The sequence below is a fragment of the Agelaius tricolor genome, unplaced genomic scaffold (genome assembly GCF_023055355.1).
Source record: "Agelaius tricolor isolate 1412-34295 unplaced genomic scaffold, bAgeTri1.0.p SCAF_10, whole genome shotgun sequence".
Taxonomy (NCBI): domain Eukaryota; kingdom Metazoa; phylum Chordata; class Aves; order Passeriformes; family Icteridae; genus Agelaius; species Agelaius tricolor.
The window spans coordinates 24,023,353-24,043,910 of NW_027269270.1; the positions used below are offsets into that span (position 1 = coordinate 24,023,353).

General features: G+C 47.7%; 1 protein-coding gene and 1 long non-coding RNA gene across 2 annotated transcripts; one reads left to right on the forward strand and one right to left on the reverse strand.

Moving 5' to 3' along the window:
* Positions 1-4,751: 4,751 nt before the first annotated feature.
* On the reverse strand, positions 4,752-7,980 carry LOC139593839 (uncharacterized). Its single transcript, XR_011680407.1, has 2 exons — positions 7,375-7,980; positions 4,752-6,941 (listed from the first exon to the last, which is right to left on the reverse strand). It is a non-coding gene; the product is annotated as an uncharacterized lncRNA (long non-coding RNA).
* A 15-nt stretch (positions 7,981-7,995) lies between these two features.
* INHBB (inhibin subunit beta B) lies at positions 7,996-14,186 on the forward strand. Its single transcript, XM_071435244.1, has 2 exons — positions 7,996-8,758; positions 11,423-14,186. The coding sequence occupies exons 1-2, from the start codon at positions 8,356-8,358 to the stop codon at positions 12,196-12,198; spliced, it is 1,179 nt and encodes a 392-aa protein (XP_071291345.1). The 5' UTR covers positions 7,996-8,355; the 3' UTR covers positions 12,199-14,186.
* Positions 14,187-20,558: the final 6,372 nt, after the last annotated feature.

Sequence of the window (20,558 nt, forward strand, 5' to 3'; positions counted from 1 at the left end):
CTTCAGATAAATATATATATGTATTTTGTGGCTTGGTTGCTGTAATCATCTTGGATGTAATAATGTTACTAGCCTCAGGGCTATATTTATTAAGATTTTAATTTAAAATCTTTCTGTCCTTCAGCATTTAAACAGAGGAAAACCCCATGTGGAGTAGCCAAAAAAAAAAAAAAAGTTCATCCTTTTCTTTTTCATGCATTCCCCTCCCCTAGGCCCTCTCTCTCATCTTTTAAGCAAAAAACCCTAGAACAGCACACTTTCCTGTTACAGCTCTGCACCCTGCTAAGACTTCAGTACCTGTGTAGGTTTGTTAGATCCAACGTCTGCTTAACATGATCTCTGTGCTTCTGCTCTTGCCATCTCTGAAGTGGTGGTTTATTTTCTTATCCTGGTATAATGGTATCAGTATATTTCACAGTAATATTTCCACATATTATAATTTATTCTTAATAATGTTCTTGGTAAGGATCTCAACCACAGCTGTAAACACTGAGGGGGCAAGATTATTACTCAGAAATGGCAAAGGGCTGTGGAGAAGTTTGAGGGTTATTCTTTGTTAATAAGCTCCCCCACTTTTGGGAAGATCATGGCAGGGAAACAACAGAACAAGAAGACCTGCTTGTAGCCTGGAGAGTGCAAAAGCTGTCACAGTGTAAGTGCTTTTTCACATGTTTTGGAAGAAATGGCAGAGGTTAGCACCCAAGTCATACAGCGTTTGCAACCCATTTTGTTTTAATCCTGCAGCATACTCAGGCACTGACTTATGACCGATAGATGCTAAGCAGGGCAGAAGGTGATTCAGAAATTTTTATTAATAACCTTCTCCTGTGATTTAGTGTGGTAGCAGAGGACCTTGCTTGGAGCCAGTGTTCACACAGCAAACGTGAGGCAGTCTGAATGTTCTAGCTAGAGGCCTGCAGAGGCTAAATAGCACTGGGCAGATGAGCGTGAGTCGCGTGGGGCAGCTCTCAGCTGGGCCGAATCTGTAGAGCTCCACAAACTGTGACAGTGCTACTGCTCTGCCCCTCCTTGCTTCAACTGGGGCACTTTGCTGCTCTTACAGGAGTGCCTTGATCCTGGCCCTAGCAGAGAGTAAACCATATATCACAGTCATCTTTCAAATCTCACTCTGACATTCTTTTGCAAACAGTCGAACTGCACAACAGTTTTCATTTAATATAATAAGATTCATGGAAACAAAACTGTGCAATTTAACTATGAACAGATTGAAAATTACTTTTGACACACAGCACCAAGGCCATGCTGTTTGTGTCAAGCTCCATGGAAAAGATGAATTCTTGTATGCCTCTTTTCTTCATTTCAAAGCAACTTCCAGAGGACTGAATGCTGTCATCCTAACTAACAGCTAGTGAAAATGGGGTAAAGAGAGGGAAGCTCAGGCCTAAGCCCAGGACTTCTGGCTGCAGCCTGTCCACAGGAAGTAGGTGTAGAGACTTCCTCTACTTGCTACTTGCTTGTGGGGAAAAAAAAAGTTTATGTTCAGGTATTCATGGAGTACTACTGATTATCCACTGTGAATGACTCGGGTACTCCATTTATCTTAGGGCATTCATTGCAAAGCTACCAGCCATTTTTTGCTTCTGAGCTTCATTTAAAATTTGAGGGAAACATTTCCATTTTGTCACCACTCCCTGATAACCACTGCTTTTCTCAGGACAGCTGATTTTAACATTGCTCCATGCTAAAGTTCATTTTCTGGATCTATCAGATACATCAATCATGGGTGGATGACAAAAGAAAAGCACCCATGGACTTCTAAATGCGCTGCCTCAGTAAGTAGCGTTCAAATTACAAAAAGTCAGGTTTTAACTATTTTGTTTACCACTTAAATGCAGATTTTATTTTTACCCACTTTGCTACTTTGCAAGCCTTTTGGTGTGAACTTAAACAAACATGAAAATCATGTTCTTTACAGCATGTTAAAAGTGCTTATATGTTAAAAGTGCTCACCACAAAGCAGACACTTCTTTGTTGGGCAACCAGCACAGCTTTTTCATGTTCTCTGTGTGTCCTCACCCGCCCCAACCTATTTAGGTCAATACAAGCAACTTCAGAGGAAGTCACTGCCTGGTTATAAGGCTACGGCTTTGGACTGCAGAGGACAGACTGTGCGAGGAAAGCAAGAACACTCTGGGCCATCAACAAGCAGAGGATAGCTCTTGAATATCACAGGGGATATCCACCCGATGGCGTGTGGTCCCTTTACTCTGGGGACTGGAGCAGATCCCTGAAGTCAGCCCTTCTGGCAAAGGGACACTGCCTGAGGCAGGGACCTGCCTGCACTGCACCACGGGCACGAGACTCAGCCACGCTCATTCCCCACAGTGAACCTGGGGCTCAGCTGCAAACCCTCCCAGAGCATGGAGGGGTCATTGAAGAGGATCAACCAGCCAACACATTGCCCATGAAGCACAGCCAGGTAGCTGAGGTGAGGGGAGTGGGACTGCAGCCGTGCTGAAGCAGGTGCACTGGGAGCAGGAGGCTGAGGCTGTGAGTATATCCCTGCCACCTGTCCTGCTGTCTCCCCCATGTCCCCCATCCTGCCTGACACTTGTGCTGAAAGCTGGCATTCAATAGGTGCTCTTCAAAACCTGTTGAGGGCTCTACTGTATTTCTCTGTGACTCAGATTCTCGTTGTACCTGCTTTAGACGAAGAGTCCCCAGTTTGGTCAGGTCTTTTGTTTCTGTCTGCTAAACCCCTCTTCTTCCAAGTGCTGTTCAGAATAGGACCCTTTCTTTTAGAGAATAAATCTCTGTTAACAAACAGTTTTCAATTAAAGAAGCATGGGCAGGAGCAAAGAAGCCAGATTAATCTCTTAGTGTTTTTATTTTTTAATAAGTTAAGTCTACCTTTGATAGTTCAGAAAATGTCTAGGTCATTCAGAATGGCATTTACCTACCTGATTTTCAATAGGACTTTTCTTTCATACAGAATTATGCTGCTTTTGAAACATCCACTGTCTTTGTCACAGTTGTTCAAGAAGTAATTTTGCGTAGTGAGGAATGAGTCTGATTACAGATACATAATTTCATCTGAAGCTAAAGAATGTAATGAACACAAATTCCAGATAGAGCACAGCACTCCCAGCCTACCCTGTATCTGTGTGTCTCAGTTTCTCTGTATTTCCTGCAAGATGACAATGGCCACTTTGTAAAAAGCTCTTTCAGATATGAGGCAGAAGTATATACTTCAAGGTCTAGCCTTGAAACTTCTGTGGGATAGCAATGCTCTTCTGAAGTGCCATTTAAAACAGATTGCGTTTCACTACGTGCAAAAATCCCCCATATAGATGCAGCTATATGAGCAAAAAAAAAGTGCTTTTGCCAGTATAGCCTATTTTATTTGGGAAACGCTTGCAGAAAAAGATGCTTGTGCTAGTAAAACTTGTATTTGCTGGTTATCAAAGGAGAAGCATTTCTAGTGCAAACCAGGCCTCTCATATGTGAAGCTTTTATTCAGTTCAGCCATCAGTACAGTAGAGAAAATCCTACCTCAAAGGGATTAACAAGGTTACCTAATAGATATTATTAATGGTTTAAGTGCATAAAAGGTGCTTTAGCTAAAGGTGAAGAGCTAGATCCTTTGCTAATGTAAATTGTTCATGGTCCCACTGAGGGCATGGTGGAAACACAGTGCACTGAGGGAGCTGCCCTGTGCCATCGCCTCCTGCTCAGTTTCTAGCTCAGGGCTGCACTGACTGGCCTCTCCAAGAGTGACTTCTGCTTCCTTATCCCTGAGAAAAATGTGCATAAGCAAATATCTAGGTTAAAAAGGAAGAAAGAGTTGTATCTAGGAGGACCCTGTTTGGGCAGGGAGGTTGGATCAGATGACCCCACGGGTGGTCCCTTCCAAGCTGACCTGTTCCGTGATTGTGCAGCAGTTGGATGTCTCGGGAACATGCCGACTTACACTGCTTGAGGATCTCAGTTTATCCTGTTTTCATTATATAGTAGCTTTTTATAGGCATCAGATTCCAGTCATGAGACTGGATGATTCTACAGAAAATACCCTCCGACGCTGTACTTTCTCACAGCAGGGCTCCCTGGCTAATCGTGTGCTTGCCCGTCAAGCACAAATCCCAGCCATTTCCTTCCCAGTTTTCCCCTGCATTTAATGTATGGAAAAGCATGACCCTGAATCAGATGAATAGCAGCCGGTTTGAGAAGGTGTGTGTGAAAATGTATCCTCACGCAGATGAGCTCAGAACAAATAGAATGGAGGGGAGGAGGGGAAGAGAGCCGAGTTGGAGAATGTGAAGCTACCCTCTCCCTGATAGCTCAGCCACTATGTGTAAGCAACAAGTTTATGCCCAAGGGAAAGAACTGAAAGCTGAGGAAATCTTAAAATTAACAGAGCTTTATGGCTCAATCAATAGGCCATGCTCCCTGAGCAAGATTAGAAATCAGATGGCACATTTCTTTCTGTTAACCCTGTTTGCTCTCCCTGAAGGCTCTTCTGCCTGAAAGCATCTGAGGTTTGATTAAGTTCTTCTCTAGGAGGAAGCCAGAGAAAGTCCATTGTGTGAGAACTGCCTCCAGAATGCTGTGTTGGACACACTTTAAATAACAATAGAGGTTATTATTGTATTAGTTTGTTAGTAATTGTGAGAGAAGATAAGTCTTCCCAATATTTGAATATGCAAAATGGCTTTGGCTGAGAGGGGGAGAAATGCAAAAACCAAAACATGCCACTACAGCAAGTAACAGGGATGATTTAAAATCCCCACATGTAAAAAAGAAAACCTCTACCTTGTTTTATTGTAGAAATACCTTGCCAGATTTGTTATCCCCACCAAACCCATTATATTTTCCCTCTTTGGCATTTCATTTTCACTGGGGCAACTAAATACTTTTTTCCAAAGGGAGATGGACTGTGTTTGCACCTATTTCTTGTTTGACAGTGACCTCTATGAACCAGTCATCACTGCTCTGCCTGTTGTTTTCTTGTTAGCTCTTTGCTGTCAAATTAATTACTGTGAAGTACTAAGCTTGTTGCATTCACGTGCTCTTATTAGCTCACAGGATGTCAGAGTGATTGGATTTTTAGCATTATTTCTTTTTTTACATTCCAGGCTTTCCATTCAAAACCTGTTACTGGCAGGGAGGAAATACTGTACCTAATTCTGATCTCTCATCAGGGTAGCTCCAGTGATGCTGAGGATTTACAAAGCTGTATATGCAATTAGACTTTGTTTATATTAAACCCAACATGAACAACTAGATTGGGATTGCAATGTGACTTTGAAGCACAGCATTGAATGTCTTTCCTTTTGCAGTATAGAACAAGAAAGAAAACATTTATGATGAGAATAGCATTCGTCCCCTCCATTCTTAAATCACAGTAATGAGCTGATCCTCCACTTGACCCTCTTCACACTCCTGAGTTGCTTGTATTTGTGACAGCTAACAGCTCTCACTCGAGTGCAGTCCAGGGATCGATGAGAAGTTTTATTATTTTCTTCTTCTACAAAATGAAATGAACAGAAGGGACTTCTTTGCTGTCATGCTTGAAATTTGTGTGTCCTGCATCTGCCCTTGAAAAGCACCATCTGCCTCGGTGAAAAAGATGAAGGTCTTGAGAGTTGTCTTCATTCCTGAAGGTAGATTTTTTTTTTTAAATTAAAAAAAAAAAAAAAAAAAAAAAAAGTAGATGCGATTAGAAGGGCCGGGCAGAAGGCTCAGCCCAAAGTGCTCCTTTGCCCAGCGCTGAGCTCCGGCTCCAGCGCGCACCGCCCGCCCGCTGCCCAGCCCCAGCCCCTCGCCTCTGCGGGACCCGGCACCCCAGCCCGGACCGCGGAGACCTCCCCAGCGCCCCCACGGCCGGGTGCTCCCGTGCATCCGGGGGCTGTCCCGGGATGCGGCTGTCCCGGGATGCGGCTGTCCCGGTGCCGCTGTCCCGGTGACCCCGCCCGGCCCCGCCGCCGCTTCCCCGCGCGGCCCAGAGGGGGCGCCCTCGGCCCAGGCTGGCCCTGTGGCGGCGGCGGCGCGCGCGGGCCCCGCGCAGGTGAGCGCGACCCCGCGGGGCCCGGCCCGGCCCGGCGCGGAGCGGAGCGGCCGCGGTGCCGCCTCGGTGGTGCCGCCGCCTCGGTGGTGCTGCCCTGGCCGCCGATGTGCGCCGGGCTTCTCCCCCCGCCCCCTTGGCCCCTGTCCCTGGCCGCTGGTCCCCGGGCAGGGCTTCTGGCGGGAGCCGGTGGGGATCTCTCCTGAGCGCTGCCGTGAGGGGTGTCACGGCCATCCATCCCCTCTGCCCCGGTGCCCGCTCCTCCCCATCCCCAAAGCGCTCTCCCGCGAAGGCGCGCAGGAAAAGCCGGTCCCCGGGCGCGGGCAGGGCCGGTGCTGCTGGCGGCTCCCCTGCGGGAGTGCAGCGGTCCCGTTATTTCCCCTCCCGGCTCCCCTCGGCCGCCGCCCCGGTCCCCCTCCTCCTGCTGCCTCCGACAGGCTCCGCGTCCCTGCTGCCCCACGGAAAACACACACAGTGCCCGGCACCCGCCCCGGCTACCCGGCTCATTCAAACAAACAAACAGAAACCCCCCCCCGTCGCAAAGCCAACCGATGGTAAACTTTCTAATGACTTTCAAGTGCTTAAAAGCCAAGGAGCACCGGGGGAGGGGAAGAAGGGGGCATCCATCTCCCGGCCGGGGCGGGAGGGGGCCAGAGCTGCAGCCGCTCGGGGTCCGTCCGTCCGTCCGTCCTGCCGGACGATGGGACAGGGACGCGAGCCGGTGTGGTGGGTGTGTTTGCAGGAACCGGGAGGGAGGGAGGGAGGGGACGGGGGGAGTTAAAGAAACAGCATAGTTAATATTTCCACATCAGGAAGTTACTGTAATAGCCCAGGGGGCAAAAGACTTAACTTAAGCTCCTAAATAGTGAGGAGCCCATGGCGTCTGTTATAGGTTGGAGTTCCCACGTGGTTTTAACTCCTGTATAAAAAGTTTCAGTAGAAAGTGCCACAATGTCGTGATTTTGCAGGGGGGGAAAATTAGCAGGAGGAGATCAGAGAAGATAAGCGAGGAGCAAGCAGCTTCCCCGAGACCTTTCACTGCGGATCCGAGAGGGAACATCAGACGCGTAAAAAAAGAAAAACAAAAAACAAAAACAAAAACCAAAAAGCCAAACAAAACAAAAAACCCCAAACAAAACAAAACACAGCGTTCAAGCCAGCACAAGGCGAGCGAAAGATCAAAAAGACGCAGAGGGAGACAGATTAACTGGAGCAGCAGCAGCAGCAGCAACAACAACAAAAATCACACTTAAAATAATAATAGCAATAATAATAATAAAACCCAAACCACCAACAAGGGAGATATTGTTTAAAAGAGCAAGCGAGGGAGCGAGCCGAAGAGCTGGTCTGACCAAGTGGATCCGTGCAGCTTCTCCTGGGATCGCCGGGATCGCGCCGCTTCTCCGCTCCGCGTCGCGCAGCGTGCGGTGCCCTGCCCGCGGCGGGGGTCCCCGGGCGCCGCCACCGCATCCGCGCCGGACTCCGGACCCTCCGCGCTGCTTTGAAAATAAAAGCATCTCGCTAATAATAAGCGGGACGGTGAGGGGAGAAGACTCGCAACAGTGGAGCTGCCAGCCGCGCACCCTCTGCCCGCCGCCCCCGGCTCCCTCCCCAGCTATGCTCCGGGTCAACTTTGATGGCACGTTGAGAAGCAGCGGGCGCTGAAGGGGGACAACCGAGCGACGGGGGGGGCGGTACAAGTGGTATTTCTCTCTCCCCCCCCACCCCCCCTCCTTCCAGGCTATAAATTGGATTGTATATAAATCTGCTTCGTTTATCTCCCTGACCCCCCTCAATGACGCTGGACTAGAGAGCTCCTCTCCGCGGCCCGCCCGGACCTGGCGAAGCGAGGGAATGGACCACGAGCGACTGCGCCCGGGGATGCCCCTCTGAAGCGACGCGGGGCACCGGGGCAGAGCGGCGCCGCCTCTCCCCTGCTCCCCGGATCCCCTCGCACCTCCGGCTCGCTCCCCGCTCCCCCTCCCTCCTCCCCGGGCTCCGCAGCCACCCCCTCACCTGCTGCCGTCCCCCTCCCCCGTGGAGCCGGGCTCTCCGTGCACGCCAAGCCTGTTCCCCCCCCCCCCGCCGCCAACTTCGCCCTCGGTGCCTGCGCGTGCAGCCTCCCCCCTCCGCCTCCCCGGCGGCACACGCCGCTTCCCCGGGCGCCCCCTCCCTCCGCCGCGGCTCCCCCCCTGCGCGGAGCGGTTGCGGCCCCCCAGCTTGGCTGCCACCGCCCCCTCCGCGCCGCGGAGCGCTCGGAGCGGCGCTGCCTGCAGACGGGCTCCCTGCGGCGCTCCGGGGCGGCCCCCAGCTCGGCCCCCCGCTCCTCCGCCATGGACGGGGCGGCTCGCCGGGGGGTGCTGGCCGCGCTGCTGGCCTGCGGGCTGCTCCTGCTGGGCGCCGCGGCCACCCCGACCCCGCCGGCCCCCGCCGGCGGCTCCCCGCAGGACACATGCACCTCCTGCGGCTTCCGGCGGCCCGAGGAGCCGGGCAAGGTGGACGGGGATTTCCTGGAGGCGGTGAAGAGGCACATCCTGAGCCGGCTGCAGATGCGGGACCGGCCCAACATCACGCACGCCGTGCCCAAGGCGGCCATGGTCACGGCTCTGCGCAAGCTGCACGCCGGCAAGGTGCGGGAGGACGGCCGCGTGGAGATCCCCAGCCTGGACGGGCAGGCGAGCGCCGGGCCCCCGGCCCACGACCCGGTCTCCGAGATCATCAGCTTCGCCGAGACAGGTGGGCGCCGCCCGGCCGCGCGCCCCCGCCGCCCGCACCCCCTGCCCGACCCGCCGCGGCCCCTGCCCTGCCGCGCTCCCCGCCTGTCCTGCCTCGCCCCGTCTGTCATTCCCCCCGCTCGACCCCTGTCAGTCCCCCTGCTTGACCTCTGTCAGTCTTCCCTCTCGCCCTGCCTGTCCTCCTGCCCACCTTCTCTTTCCGCCTGCCTGACCCGTAGCAGTTCCCCGGCTGCCCTTGCCTGGCCCCCTGCGCACCCTGCCTCTCCTCCCGCCTGTCCTTCTGCCTGGTACGGGCACCTGGCCGCCCAGCTCACCCGCTTGTCCTCCGCCTCATTCGCTCTCCCCCATGCCCCGCACCGTCCAGCTCCGGCCCTGACCGCGCTTTCCCGTCCTCCCTGCTTGTGCCCCTGTGCTCGGGATTCTCCCCGGGTTGTGCCTTGCAACTCCCCTCTCTTGTCCCTCCATCCCTCCGCGGCCTCTATGCTCCCGGCTCCCCTCCGGCTGTCCTTGCAGCTGCACCGGGGCTTGTCTCTGTCCCTGCGTGTCCCACTGTCCCTCCTCTGCCTGTCCCGCTCCATCTCTTGCATCCCTTGCCTTGTCTGTCTGCCCTGCACGTTCATCTGGTTCACTGCCTGCATCTGTCTGTTGAGGCTTGCATTTGCCCATCCCCTCTTTTCGTTTGTTTTCCATTTATTTAGCTTTCATTTGCAGTATTGGCCTTGTCTGTTTGTCCATTGCATGCAGTGTCCTACGAAGTGTGTCTGTCTCCTCTCTGTCTGTCAGTCCGTTTACTAGCTGCCCTCCATCCCCACGGTACCAGCCATCTCAGTCCTGTCCAGCCATTGCAGTTACATGTCACCGAATCCCTTCAGCACAGCTTTCCAGTAGTTTAACCACTGTCCCTGTGAACTTTGCACATCTGGCTGGAACACCATCACTCTGTGAATTACCTGTCTATCTGCCCATCTCTCCTTTCCTTCATCACTCTATCGCTCGTTTCATTTTCCTCTCTCTATCTTCTTGTGGCATCTATATATCATTTGTCCACAAAATAAATCTCTTTCTATCCTGTATGCTGCCCACTCATCTTCTTTATCTACCCTCCCACTTACCAAAGGCATATACATTTACAGTATCTATGGGATCTGTTGCATTATACATATGCTTGTTATATTCACATACAAAATTTATGAGCGCACACAATCTCACACAACACAAGTGATGTGGATCGGTGCAGCAGCACCGTACTGTTCTTTTTCTGTCACTGTCACCACAGTTTACGAAAAAGTTGTGTACTTACTAACATGAGAAAGGCTTTCTTACTGTACATTTTGGGGGTTATTATTTTTTAATAGGATGTCGTTAGGAGATCGGGGGTGGGCTTGTACTTCCATTTGGTATTCAGTCAATCGCTGTCTTTTGTAACACTTCCAAAATTGACTTTATGTAAAACGTAGACAAACACAGTGAAAATTTTTGTCACTGAACTATTACAAGGTACTGAATGGGCTCTGGAGGCACATTTGAAAGGCATCTAGGGTAACAAATGAAGACACCGACTACGCAAAAAATCCCATTCAGAGATTGACAAAAATGCTAAAGATTCTTAGGGAAGGAAAAGGCAGAAAAAAATCTACATTTAGCTCTGTACAGACGGAAGCAAAACTGATAAGGGCAGATGAGAAAATGCCTTTCCAGCAATAATTTTAAATAGCAATTGGGATGCTTTGATTCAGGGACCAGAATTACGGTCTCTGCCATAAAGGCCGGCACATTTATCACCTGCGCCAAATTTAGTTCGGACTTTCATTACAAAATTGCAGGAAGGCCGCTGGTATTTCTGAAATGTTTCATGCAGCAGGCTCTTCTGTTTACAAATAAGGGGTTATGTCAGACATTTGGTGACATTTGGTTTTCTGTGACAATTTCTCTCCTTTAATTCTGGTGTTGCTGAAAAGCGTATTGAGAACAGCCAATAACGGCGTTACAGCGGGAACAACCGCTCCATTGCCTTGCCTCGTATGGGAGCTCATCGTTCTGGGGAGAAAAGGCAGAGATTGAAATGATTAATAATAGCTGATATTCTACCAGACTAAGTGGGGGTTAGCTTGATCTGTTGGACAAGCAGGCACATTACTGAAATATTTTCCGTTCTGTCTCGTGAATCGTCTCCTTTAAACCGCAACGAGAATATGTGCAAATCGAAACAAAATCCCTGGTTTGGCATTGGCGTTTTAGTGGTTATTGAAAGAGCTTTCCCCTTGAGAATTGGCAGGTAGCTGAAAGTTAAAACTATTCTTAAACTGATGAGATAGCAGAGTTCTAGAGCTAGTGCCCGTCTTTTTCAAAGTGCTGCTGTAGCATCTTTAATTCTTGCTTTCTGGAAAAAACATATATTCTGTAAAACCCTTACTGATGTCTGTACTGTGGATCTGACACATCCGACTACAGCCCGATGTTGAAGGCTGCTGTGGGAAGTCCCCTTTTCAATTAATTCTAATTGCAAATTGGGGATATCTGATGCAGTGCATGCCTTCTGACTGGCACAGCCCCGTCACTGTTTGCTCGATCTGCTGTGCTCTAGTGTTGTCCCTGAATCCAGAATGGCACACAAGCTAACATTTCCTTTTTGACTTAATCTTGCTGATCTCTCCTTATCTTGCAGACGATCTGGCCTCATCTAGAGTCCGCCTCTATTTCTTCATCTCAAATGAAGGGAACCAGAACTTGTTTGTCGTTCAAGCCAGCCTGTGGCTTTACTTGAAGCTGCTTCCATATGTCTTAGAGAAAGGCAGCAGGCGAAAAGTAAGAGTCAAAGTCTATTTCCAAGACCCGGACACTAGCAACAAGTGGAATGTGGTTGAAAAGAAAGTTGATCTCAAAAGAAGTGGTTGGCACACTTTTCCCATGACAGAGGCGATCCAGGCTCTGTTTGAGAGAGGAGAAAGGAGACTGAACTTGGATGTTCAATGTGAGGGCTGTGAAGAGTATTCAGTGCTGCCAATTTATGTGGACCCCGGGGAGGAATCCCACCGGCCTTTTTTAGTGGTGCAAGCCCGCCTCGCTGATAACAAACACAGGATCCGGAAAAGAGGCCTGGAGTGCGATGGCAGGACCAATCTATGTTGCAGGCAACAGTTTTACATTGACTTTAGACTCATTGGGTGGAATGACTGGATCATAGCTCCATCAGGTTACTATGGGAATTACTGTGAAGGGAGCTGCCCGGCCTACTTGGCCGGTGTCCCGGGGTCGGCTTCCTCCTTTCACACCGCTGTCGTGAATCAGTACCGAATGCGGGGGCTGAACCCGGGCACCGTGAACTCCTGTTGCATTCCAACCAAACTTAGCACAATGTCAATGCTGTACTTTGATGATGAATACAACATTGTGAAAAGGGACGTTCCCAATATGATTGTGGAAGAATGTGGTTGTGCTTGATTTAAGGTGTGTTTTGGGGGGGGAGAGAGAGAGAGGGAGAGAGAGAGAAACATTCCCGTACAAGATGGTGTTGGAGGAAGTTTCACTGTGTATCCAGGCATCAGTGTTGGAAAGTCACTGTGGAAAAGTTTGACAAAAAAAAAAAAAAGAAAAAAATAATCATTTCACTTTGGTGTCAGGACAGTGGCAGTTTGTGGATCATGGACACTTATATATTCTATCACTTATAAGTTAATGCTATGAAATATCTTAAAGACACACACACACACGAAATGTGGGCACGCACACAAACACGCGCTCAGACACACAGACACACACAGACACACACACACGAGGCAGCTCAGAAAAGGGACATGAGCACAGAAAGTCAGTGACCAGTGACGATGGACCTAAATGCCTGCCAGTACGAGTGAGCGGCTGAGCAGCTGTTTCCCCGCCTGCCGGCAAAGCCAGACCGAAAGGAGCTCCCTTTGCTCAGGCAAAAGCACAGACTGTGAGAACACAACGTATTCTTGCACGCAGGTGTCAAAAATGACCAAACTTAGAAAATTAAAAAAAACAAAAAAGGAAAAAAAAAAGTCGACTGTCACCTCTTAGGTCTAACAGGAAGCTGCAGGACACCTGCCTTGGGAGGCGATCACTTCCTCTTAATTTAAATTTATCTAAACATAAACATCACAGATACCCACTTCTTGCTACAGCACTTCCAGCAAGGAATCCTGTGGTTCCATCGGGGGGGAGAGAGAGAGAGAGAGAGAGAGAGAGAGAGAGAAAAGGGGACAGACATCTAAGAAACTGCTGTATTTCTAACACCTGGCTGTTGCAGAGTCACAAGCTGGGCTGGCGTGATCCAATGCTTTTACTGCCCACTAGCAACCCATGGTTGGCTACACCCGCCGTGTCTTGGAAAAGGGAATCGATACCATATCTGGACTGTGTTGACTGTTGGCATCTCTCACTGTGCAAAGAACAAAAAGTCAAAAGTTGCAATCTGTGTTCTTCAGTGGGGGACTCGGCAAGGCTACATCACGTGGGGGACGAGCAAACAAGCAATGGCCACCACGGCTAAACCAATGAACCCTAAAGAGGAGTGACAGCGACAGAGTGGAGACGTTCTGGGAAATGCAGTGCATTTAATAACAGGCGAGGAACATTTTCACAAGTCTTGGAAAGGAGGAGAGAGGAGAGTGCTTTCAATTTCCTTACCAGGAGGTGTCAAGGATGGCCATAAAGATCAGAAAATAATGATACAGCATAGCACTTGCAAACTGCTTGAATGCACGTATAATAGCACTTGCAAATTTCAATGCCTTGAAAAGTGGTACTTGATAGTGCACTTATCTTTGCTCACTATCTAGGTAAACAGGTGCCGCATGAGCTATGCAATTTAAAGTGTTGACCCATACTAGACAAAACTGGACTTATGATATGACTTTTTTATATTTTTTTATACTTGAAATTAAATCTTTTGCTTCTTTTTTAAAGCGAATGATTGCTTTTAATGTTTGCACTGATTTAGTTGCATGATTAGTCAAAAACTGCCATTTGAAAAAAAATGTTATTTTTATAGCAGCAAAAAATGAATACAGTTAAATGTATTATACAGAAATTTTGGAACCAAAGAGGCCAACATATTAGTTATAATTTTTATGAGATGGCAAAGCCATCATATATCATGTAGTCATACTGAGCAATCCCTCACGAGGCCTACCAATTGTTTCAGGGTACAAAATGGATTGATTCTGTTTGTTCTATTCAGTGTCTTTTCTATACCATACGCACATGGAATGTAGAGTGAAAAAAAGTGACTATTGTAGAATACATTACAATATGTGCATCCTTTAAATCCAATTTTTATGTTTATTTAATAAAGTTCCTTTTAGGTTCTGTTCCATAATAATTTAAACCAAACAATTTTCACTTAGATTTGCTGTTGAAGTATTTTACATTTGTGTACAGTTTAAATAAATAAAAAAGATTGAAAACTGGATGTGCTTTTTTTTTTTTTTTTTCAGTGTGTAACATCTGGAGGAACTCGCTTACTTTCGGGGCTGAATAGGCTGCAGACGGTGAACTGTCGCATTAGACCGTAGTCGTATTAGTCATTGCAGAAAGCCTTGTCTGAGAGCTCAGCTGCGATCCTAAAAATGTTACACTCCAGTTTTATTGCTGTCTATACATGTAAGCATCTGCTTCTTTCTCTCTGCAGCAGCGCAGGGGCTCTGGGCGCAGGAACGGCGCTATTCTGCATACCTGCAGGTCATTTACAGCAAGTTCCCGGTTCACCTGCTGTGTAAGAATGTAACTTCTTCTCTGGGTCACTCCCTGACTGCTTAAGAAGAAGTAAAAAAAAAAAAAAATGTGGAAAGCACTTTCAGGAATAAAGGACAAATAGTAAGTTTAATTTTTTTTTCCCAAAACTAGCTGACACTAAGAAAGAGTTGTTTTGGTTTTTTTTTTCTTTTTAGTAAACTATTTCCCTTTTACTAATTAGCCCTCAAAAATGTTGACAAATACTCAAGTACTCAGCTGCACATATATCCCGATATTGATTTAACTGATTTTCACAGACAAATTCTTCCTCCTGGAGACCTGAGCAAATGCCAGCTGGAGCTGACAGAAGAACCTCTGTTGACTTAGTAAATGTTAGATCTGACCCTGAAACCTGAAAAGTGTTGAAGAAGCAAGATCATGCAACTAATGATGGGTTCTAGTTACAATTCACATTCAGGTGTAGCTCTGCCCAGCTCTCCTCACAGCCAGGCACTGTGGTTAAACGGGAGACCTGGAAGAGTCTAACTTTGTCCTCCAGATCAAATTTTTTTAATATCTCACAGCTTTCTTACCACCTCAAGCTGCACATTGATTGTCAAAGCCACTAACCACTTGCTGCTCCACCTCTCAGCACCCTTCTCCCTGGTTTTCATTCTATGGGTTAACTGGGCTACTGATGAGTTCAATAAATTCCCCTTGAAATCAGTGGCCAATACCCCCCCTTCACTCTGAAGGCATGTTTGCCCTAATATGACACCATCATTATAAATAAGACTGGGCAGCCCTTTAAAAAATGGGATATATTAAGAAATCTTGCCCATTGAAATACAACGCCCTGGAGGCTGGCTCCAGTTAGGTTTCATTCTTAATTGAAAGTGTTTGGTTCCTGGGGTCAAAGCCAAACCCTGCATGGGACACTGGGACTCCTGTGCTCAGGAGAGACCAGGGTGTCTCAGAGAGGGGTTTGGCCCTGCAGCCCTGGGGAGCAGGGAGCTGCTGCCAGCCAGGATGGCTCGAGCCTGGGCTGGCCAGGAGCGAGGGGCAGGAACTGTGCTCTGCATCCTGCTGCACACCCACAAGTGAGCTCGGGATCCTGAACTCTTTCACACAGGCCATCAAAAAGCACCCCTTTTCTTTAGGTATAAAAGTATTTCCCACCTTTCTTCCCCTGTCCCTGCCTTCTCTGCTCCCTGATTTGTAGCTAGAGTCACAGTGTTTATGGGACAGAGCATGAATATTAGGATAGTGTGAGGGGCATCATCTGGGAGTGGGAGGAGCTGGATCATAGTCCAGGCTCCCAGATCCTTTTATTTTGTGTGAGACTCTAGAAATCAATATGAACTGAACATGCTTGGAGTTTTCTGCAGCATGGAGTCACTTGCTGCTCTGGGCATTCTACAGACACTGAGGTGTTCTTGTATCCTGGTGCTGACAGCAACCTGTCACACAGATTTCTGAGGCTAAAATGAAATTAAATCGTCTTTAATTTTGTGGGACCAATCTGAGACAGTTTGACCTTGATTTTTCAGAGATGTGACAAAGCTACTGCTCTTGCCAGCTTTTTACAGGGGAGTGCAGGAATTCTGCTTTGTGCAGCTTCCACCTCCTGCATTTTTGAAATCAGGCAAAATGAAAAATGAGAAGGCCAAGCCTGATGGCTGCTTTTCAAAAATTTTGGGGTGTTCCCATCTGTCATTTCCATCCTTATAAAACTGAGTATCCAGTTTCATTGCTTTATGCCAGGTTAGGTACTCTACCTCAAAAAACAGCTGGGTCATATCCATACCCCCCCCACCCAAAGGTGACTTGGTGACTCTCTCTTGTCTTTGATAGGCTTTGAACTCGATTCTGTAAATGCTAAATCAGTGTGACAGAACCAATCTCTTGAACTGGAGAATCTTCACCCTTTAAAACATTCTAACCCAGGCAAAACCCCATCCTGGACCTCCCACTGCTGTCAGTGAGGATGGTGTGAACAGGGTGACTGTCACAATGTGATGCAACAGAGCACTTGTGGGATTAACTCTGCATACATCACGTATTTCCACACATAATAGACACCTGCTCCAAAACTGCCAGCTCTCACCTTCTTTGCTTTGTCACTTGTGAGAGATGAACTCAGCAGCTGAAAATTAATTGCTGCACTTGCCCTGCCACCAGAGAACAGGGAAACCCCTCACTGAACGCATCCTTCCTAAGGATAATTTTTGTATGGAGTGGTTTCTACTGGGAAGGGTGGGAGAACATTTTGCAAAATGGATCAGAAATACAAATTTCTGTCTAAGAGTAGAGTCTGTTTCAGTTAATGCTGATGTCAGTCTACAGTAACTCCCCTAAAGTCTGCAGATGTAATTCAGGCTAGCACCAATTTGAATGAAGACACACCTGAATCCAGTTTTCTGGAATTCCTGATTGGGCCCAGCTCATTCTCAGTTCTCAGTGTTTCTGAAAGAAGTAATTTTTCCTTTGGAATCAGCAGCTAAAAGTTTTAGCAGAACCCACACATGCTGGGTGACAGATCAGAACAAGAGTAAAAGACATCTAACTTTGTCATGAATCTCCCTACATACACTGGAATTTGGCCAGGAATTAGCAATCTGCCTCAGTAAAACATGTCCCAGTAGCTTTCATTTGCTTGCCCAGTCAGTAACCTTGAACTAAAAGCTGGTTTTACATGCCTGCTTGTAACAGTAGGGGCCAATTTTATTTGGGTAACTTCATTGATTTCAAGGGAATTGTTTCTGATTTGTACTAGAATAAGTGAGAGCAGATTTAGGTTCTTTAATGTTCTTCCAGTTTAGCTCTTGGAATAACTTATATTTCATTATTATGTGTTTATGTAATTAGTGCAATTATATCAAATTATATAATTGGTACAATTACTTGGACTCATGTAACCACTGCATATAGCATTCCATGCTGTAAAATCTTTTACTCTGGGAAAAAAAAAAGAAAAAAAGAAGCAGTCAATATTACATGGGAATCTTAATTTGTTTTTAAATTCCAGTATCAAATTTAGGGCCTGACCACATGCAAGGAACTTCTGGTTCACATCAGTGGAATCTCTGAGCAGGCAGCTTGCAGCCTTCACCATAGATATTGCATTTTTAATCTGATTTGGCCAATTCTATTCAACAGAGGCCCTCCTGGAATGTGTGCAGCTCTAACCAGCCCTCCCTGTACAAAGCAGAGATGTCAAGCTTTTACACACACACACCATATGACATGGGAGATCCCAAAGCCATCAGAGCCCTGAGATATGTGTACAGTTTTTTTATACTTGTGAGCTGCTGTTGAGAATTTTAAACTAGTATTTTATTCAATTCATAGACTCCCACTTTTTGGTCATTGAAACTGTTTTGCTTTCCTCCCCTTCTATAATTTGCTTTCAGGCTACTTAGCTGTGAGGGCTTGGAAGTAGAGGGCTCTGCTGTATCTGTTGGGGGCAGAGGGAGGTTATTCTGCCCCTGTACTCCACTCTGGTGAGACCCTTCCTGGAGTCTGCATCCAGTTCTGGGGCCCCCAGCATAAGAAGGACATGGACTTGTTGGAAGAGTCCTGAGGAGGGTCACAAAAATGATCAGAGGGCTGGAGCACATCTTCTGAGAAGACGGACTGAGAGCACTGGGGCTGTTCAGGCTGCAGAAGAGAAGGTTTACAGTGCCTAAAAGGGTCTACAAGAGAGCTGGAAGGCAACTTTTTACAAAGGCATGTAGTGATAGCCAAGGAGTGATGGCTGTAAACTGAATAAGGATAGGCTTAGATTAGCTGTAAGGCACAAATTCTTTACTGTGAGGGTGGTGAGGCACTGGAACGGGTTGCCCAGTGATGTTGTGGGTGCCTCATCCCTGGAAGTGTTCAAGGCCAGGTTGATGGGACTTTGAGCAACCTGGTCTAGGGGAAGATGTCCCTCCCCATATCAGGGGGGGTTGGAACAAAATGATCTTTAAGGTCCCTTCATAACCAAACCATCCTATGAGTTTATGAAAGTCAAAGTGAGCACATCCAGCAAAACAGGAAAACCAGGTAAGAAGGAAACGAATTTGATTTCCCTAGGTCAGGCCAAGGAAGACCCAGGGTGAGAGCTATGATTGATAACCACCTGATGGACCGCTCCTCAGAAAAGATCAGCCCTCCCAGGTGCTGTGCATTTGGAGTTCTGCCCTGGCCCAAATACAATCATTGAACCCTGCTGCCAGTACACAGACCCCACGGGAGGCACTGCTCTACCTAAGGACATCTCCACAGAGTTTACTGCTCTTTCTCATTTTGGACCTGCTTTTGGAGAGGGTTCACCTCTATGTGTGCTCTCCTGCAGTCTGGCCTTTGAAATCAGGCTACAGCACAGCCATTTTAGGGCTGCAGCTCGTGCTGCCTCACTGCCTTCCTCCAGCTGGTAAGTGTGCTCAGTGCCTGTTATTTTTATCTTGAGCTTTTGCTTTGTTTTTTGAGGATAATTACACATTATTGCTGCAATATGTTATAATAAGTGCTATGAAGATGGCTATTGTATCCAAGGGGAAAGAAGATGTGGCTGGGGAACAAACCTAAACCTATGTGGCAGCAAAACAAACATGCAGTGTTTGGGCTGTGTCAGTCAAGTGGTACCAAAGTGGCGTTTAGGTTTTGCCCGAGTGGAGGCTGCTGGACTGATCTCACCCCTCTTCACTCTGTTGGCTGGAGTGGCTCGGGCCCATTTCCACAGAGGAGTTTGTGAGGAGCTGGGGAAGAGCTGCAGCAGCCGCGCTGTCCTGCAGCCACAGCTGAGCTCCTCGCTCACTGATGGGGGAGCCGGTCCTGGGCAGTGCAGCAGGAGCCAGGTAGGAGAGTTGGATGCTGAAGGCAGTATCCCCTTGAGGATAAAGAGTTATAAATAATACTGCATCTGGCTCCTGTGAGCTGAAGCAGACTGGGCTCTTGGACTTTTGGACCCCCATGTACCATATCCTATTCACTATATAGTCTGTAATCTCATTTGGTCTCGTATAGCCTGGTTTTGGGTCAGGTTTTGGAACTGATCCTCAGCTGTTGGGACTCCAAGGTTTTCAAATATACTTCAGGACCTTATAAATTAAGGCTATGGGCTCTTGTGAAAGGAAACAAACAATGTTATCTGTGTTAATGAGATGTCTATTTTGTATCCAATTGTATGCATTATCTTTAGCAGTGATACTTCATAAGACCGAATAATTTATGAGGTGGTTATCAGTGACTCATAAGTATTTATTTATGTCTTATATGCATTGTGTATGTTTGGCTTGATCAGGGTGGCATGTTTGCATGGGTGAGCACCATTTCACCTGTAAACACACAGAACAAGAAACAAAAAGCTTTATCTAAGCAAATTGTCTTCTGCCATGCTAATGCCCCTGTAATAAAATTTATTTTGGGGGATCCTGATGAGAGATTGGAGTAATGCAGTGTAGCTACTGACTATTTTGAGTAGATTTCTTGTCTCTTGTGTGCCCCATCCTTGGTTAACATTCAGTGTGTGGTATGTAGGTGCCCTTGTGCTGGCTGGAGAGAGGCACTCTGTTCTCAGATGTGGCTCTGCTCCAGCCTGCTCCACATCCAAGAGAGTGCAGCAAACCACTTTTGCTCAACTCATGTTTTGAAATTGTTCAGAAACTGGTTTGGTCTTTAGCACAGTTTGGAGCAACCTTGAGGCTGCCTTTAGGACAGCTGCCAGGGGTCCCCAGCGTAAAAGCTGAGAAGGGGCTGGAATACCCCAGTGCCCTGACAACAAGCCTTGTATTTGGCCATGCTTCCTGTACTGGGAGCTTTTGGGTGGCACTTGGATGGAGTGGAACCCATCTAAGTCTCTATGCTGAGTGTTTCTTATTAAGTACATGATAGGCACAGAGATGCAGGATTTAAACCAGCTCTCTTCCTCTTAGCTGTGCACCACAGTGGTTGAATCACTATGTTACCAGTGCGTGACAATGAATCAAGGCCTATATTTCATTTTATGGGTGGGTTCCACTTTGTTCTCATTTTCTCCTCCCCTCCTTTTGACAATTTAGACATGTGCATCTTGGAGAACATTGCTTCCAGACTGTATCCCCTTGAATGGGGTTACTGCATCA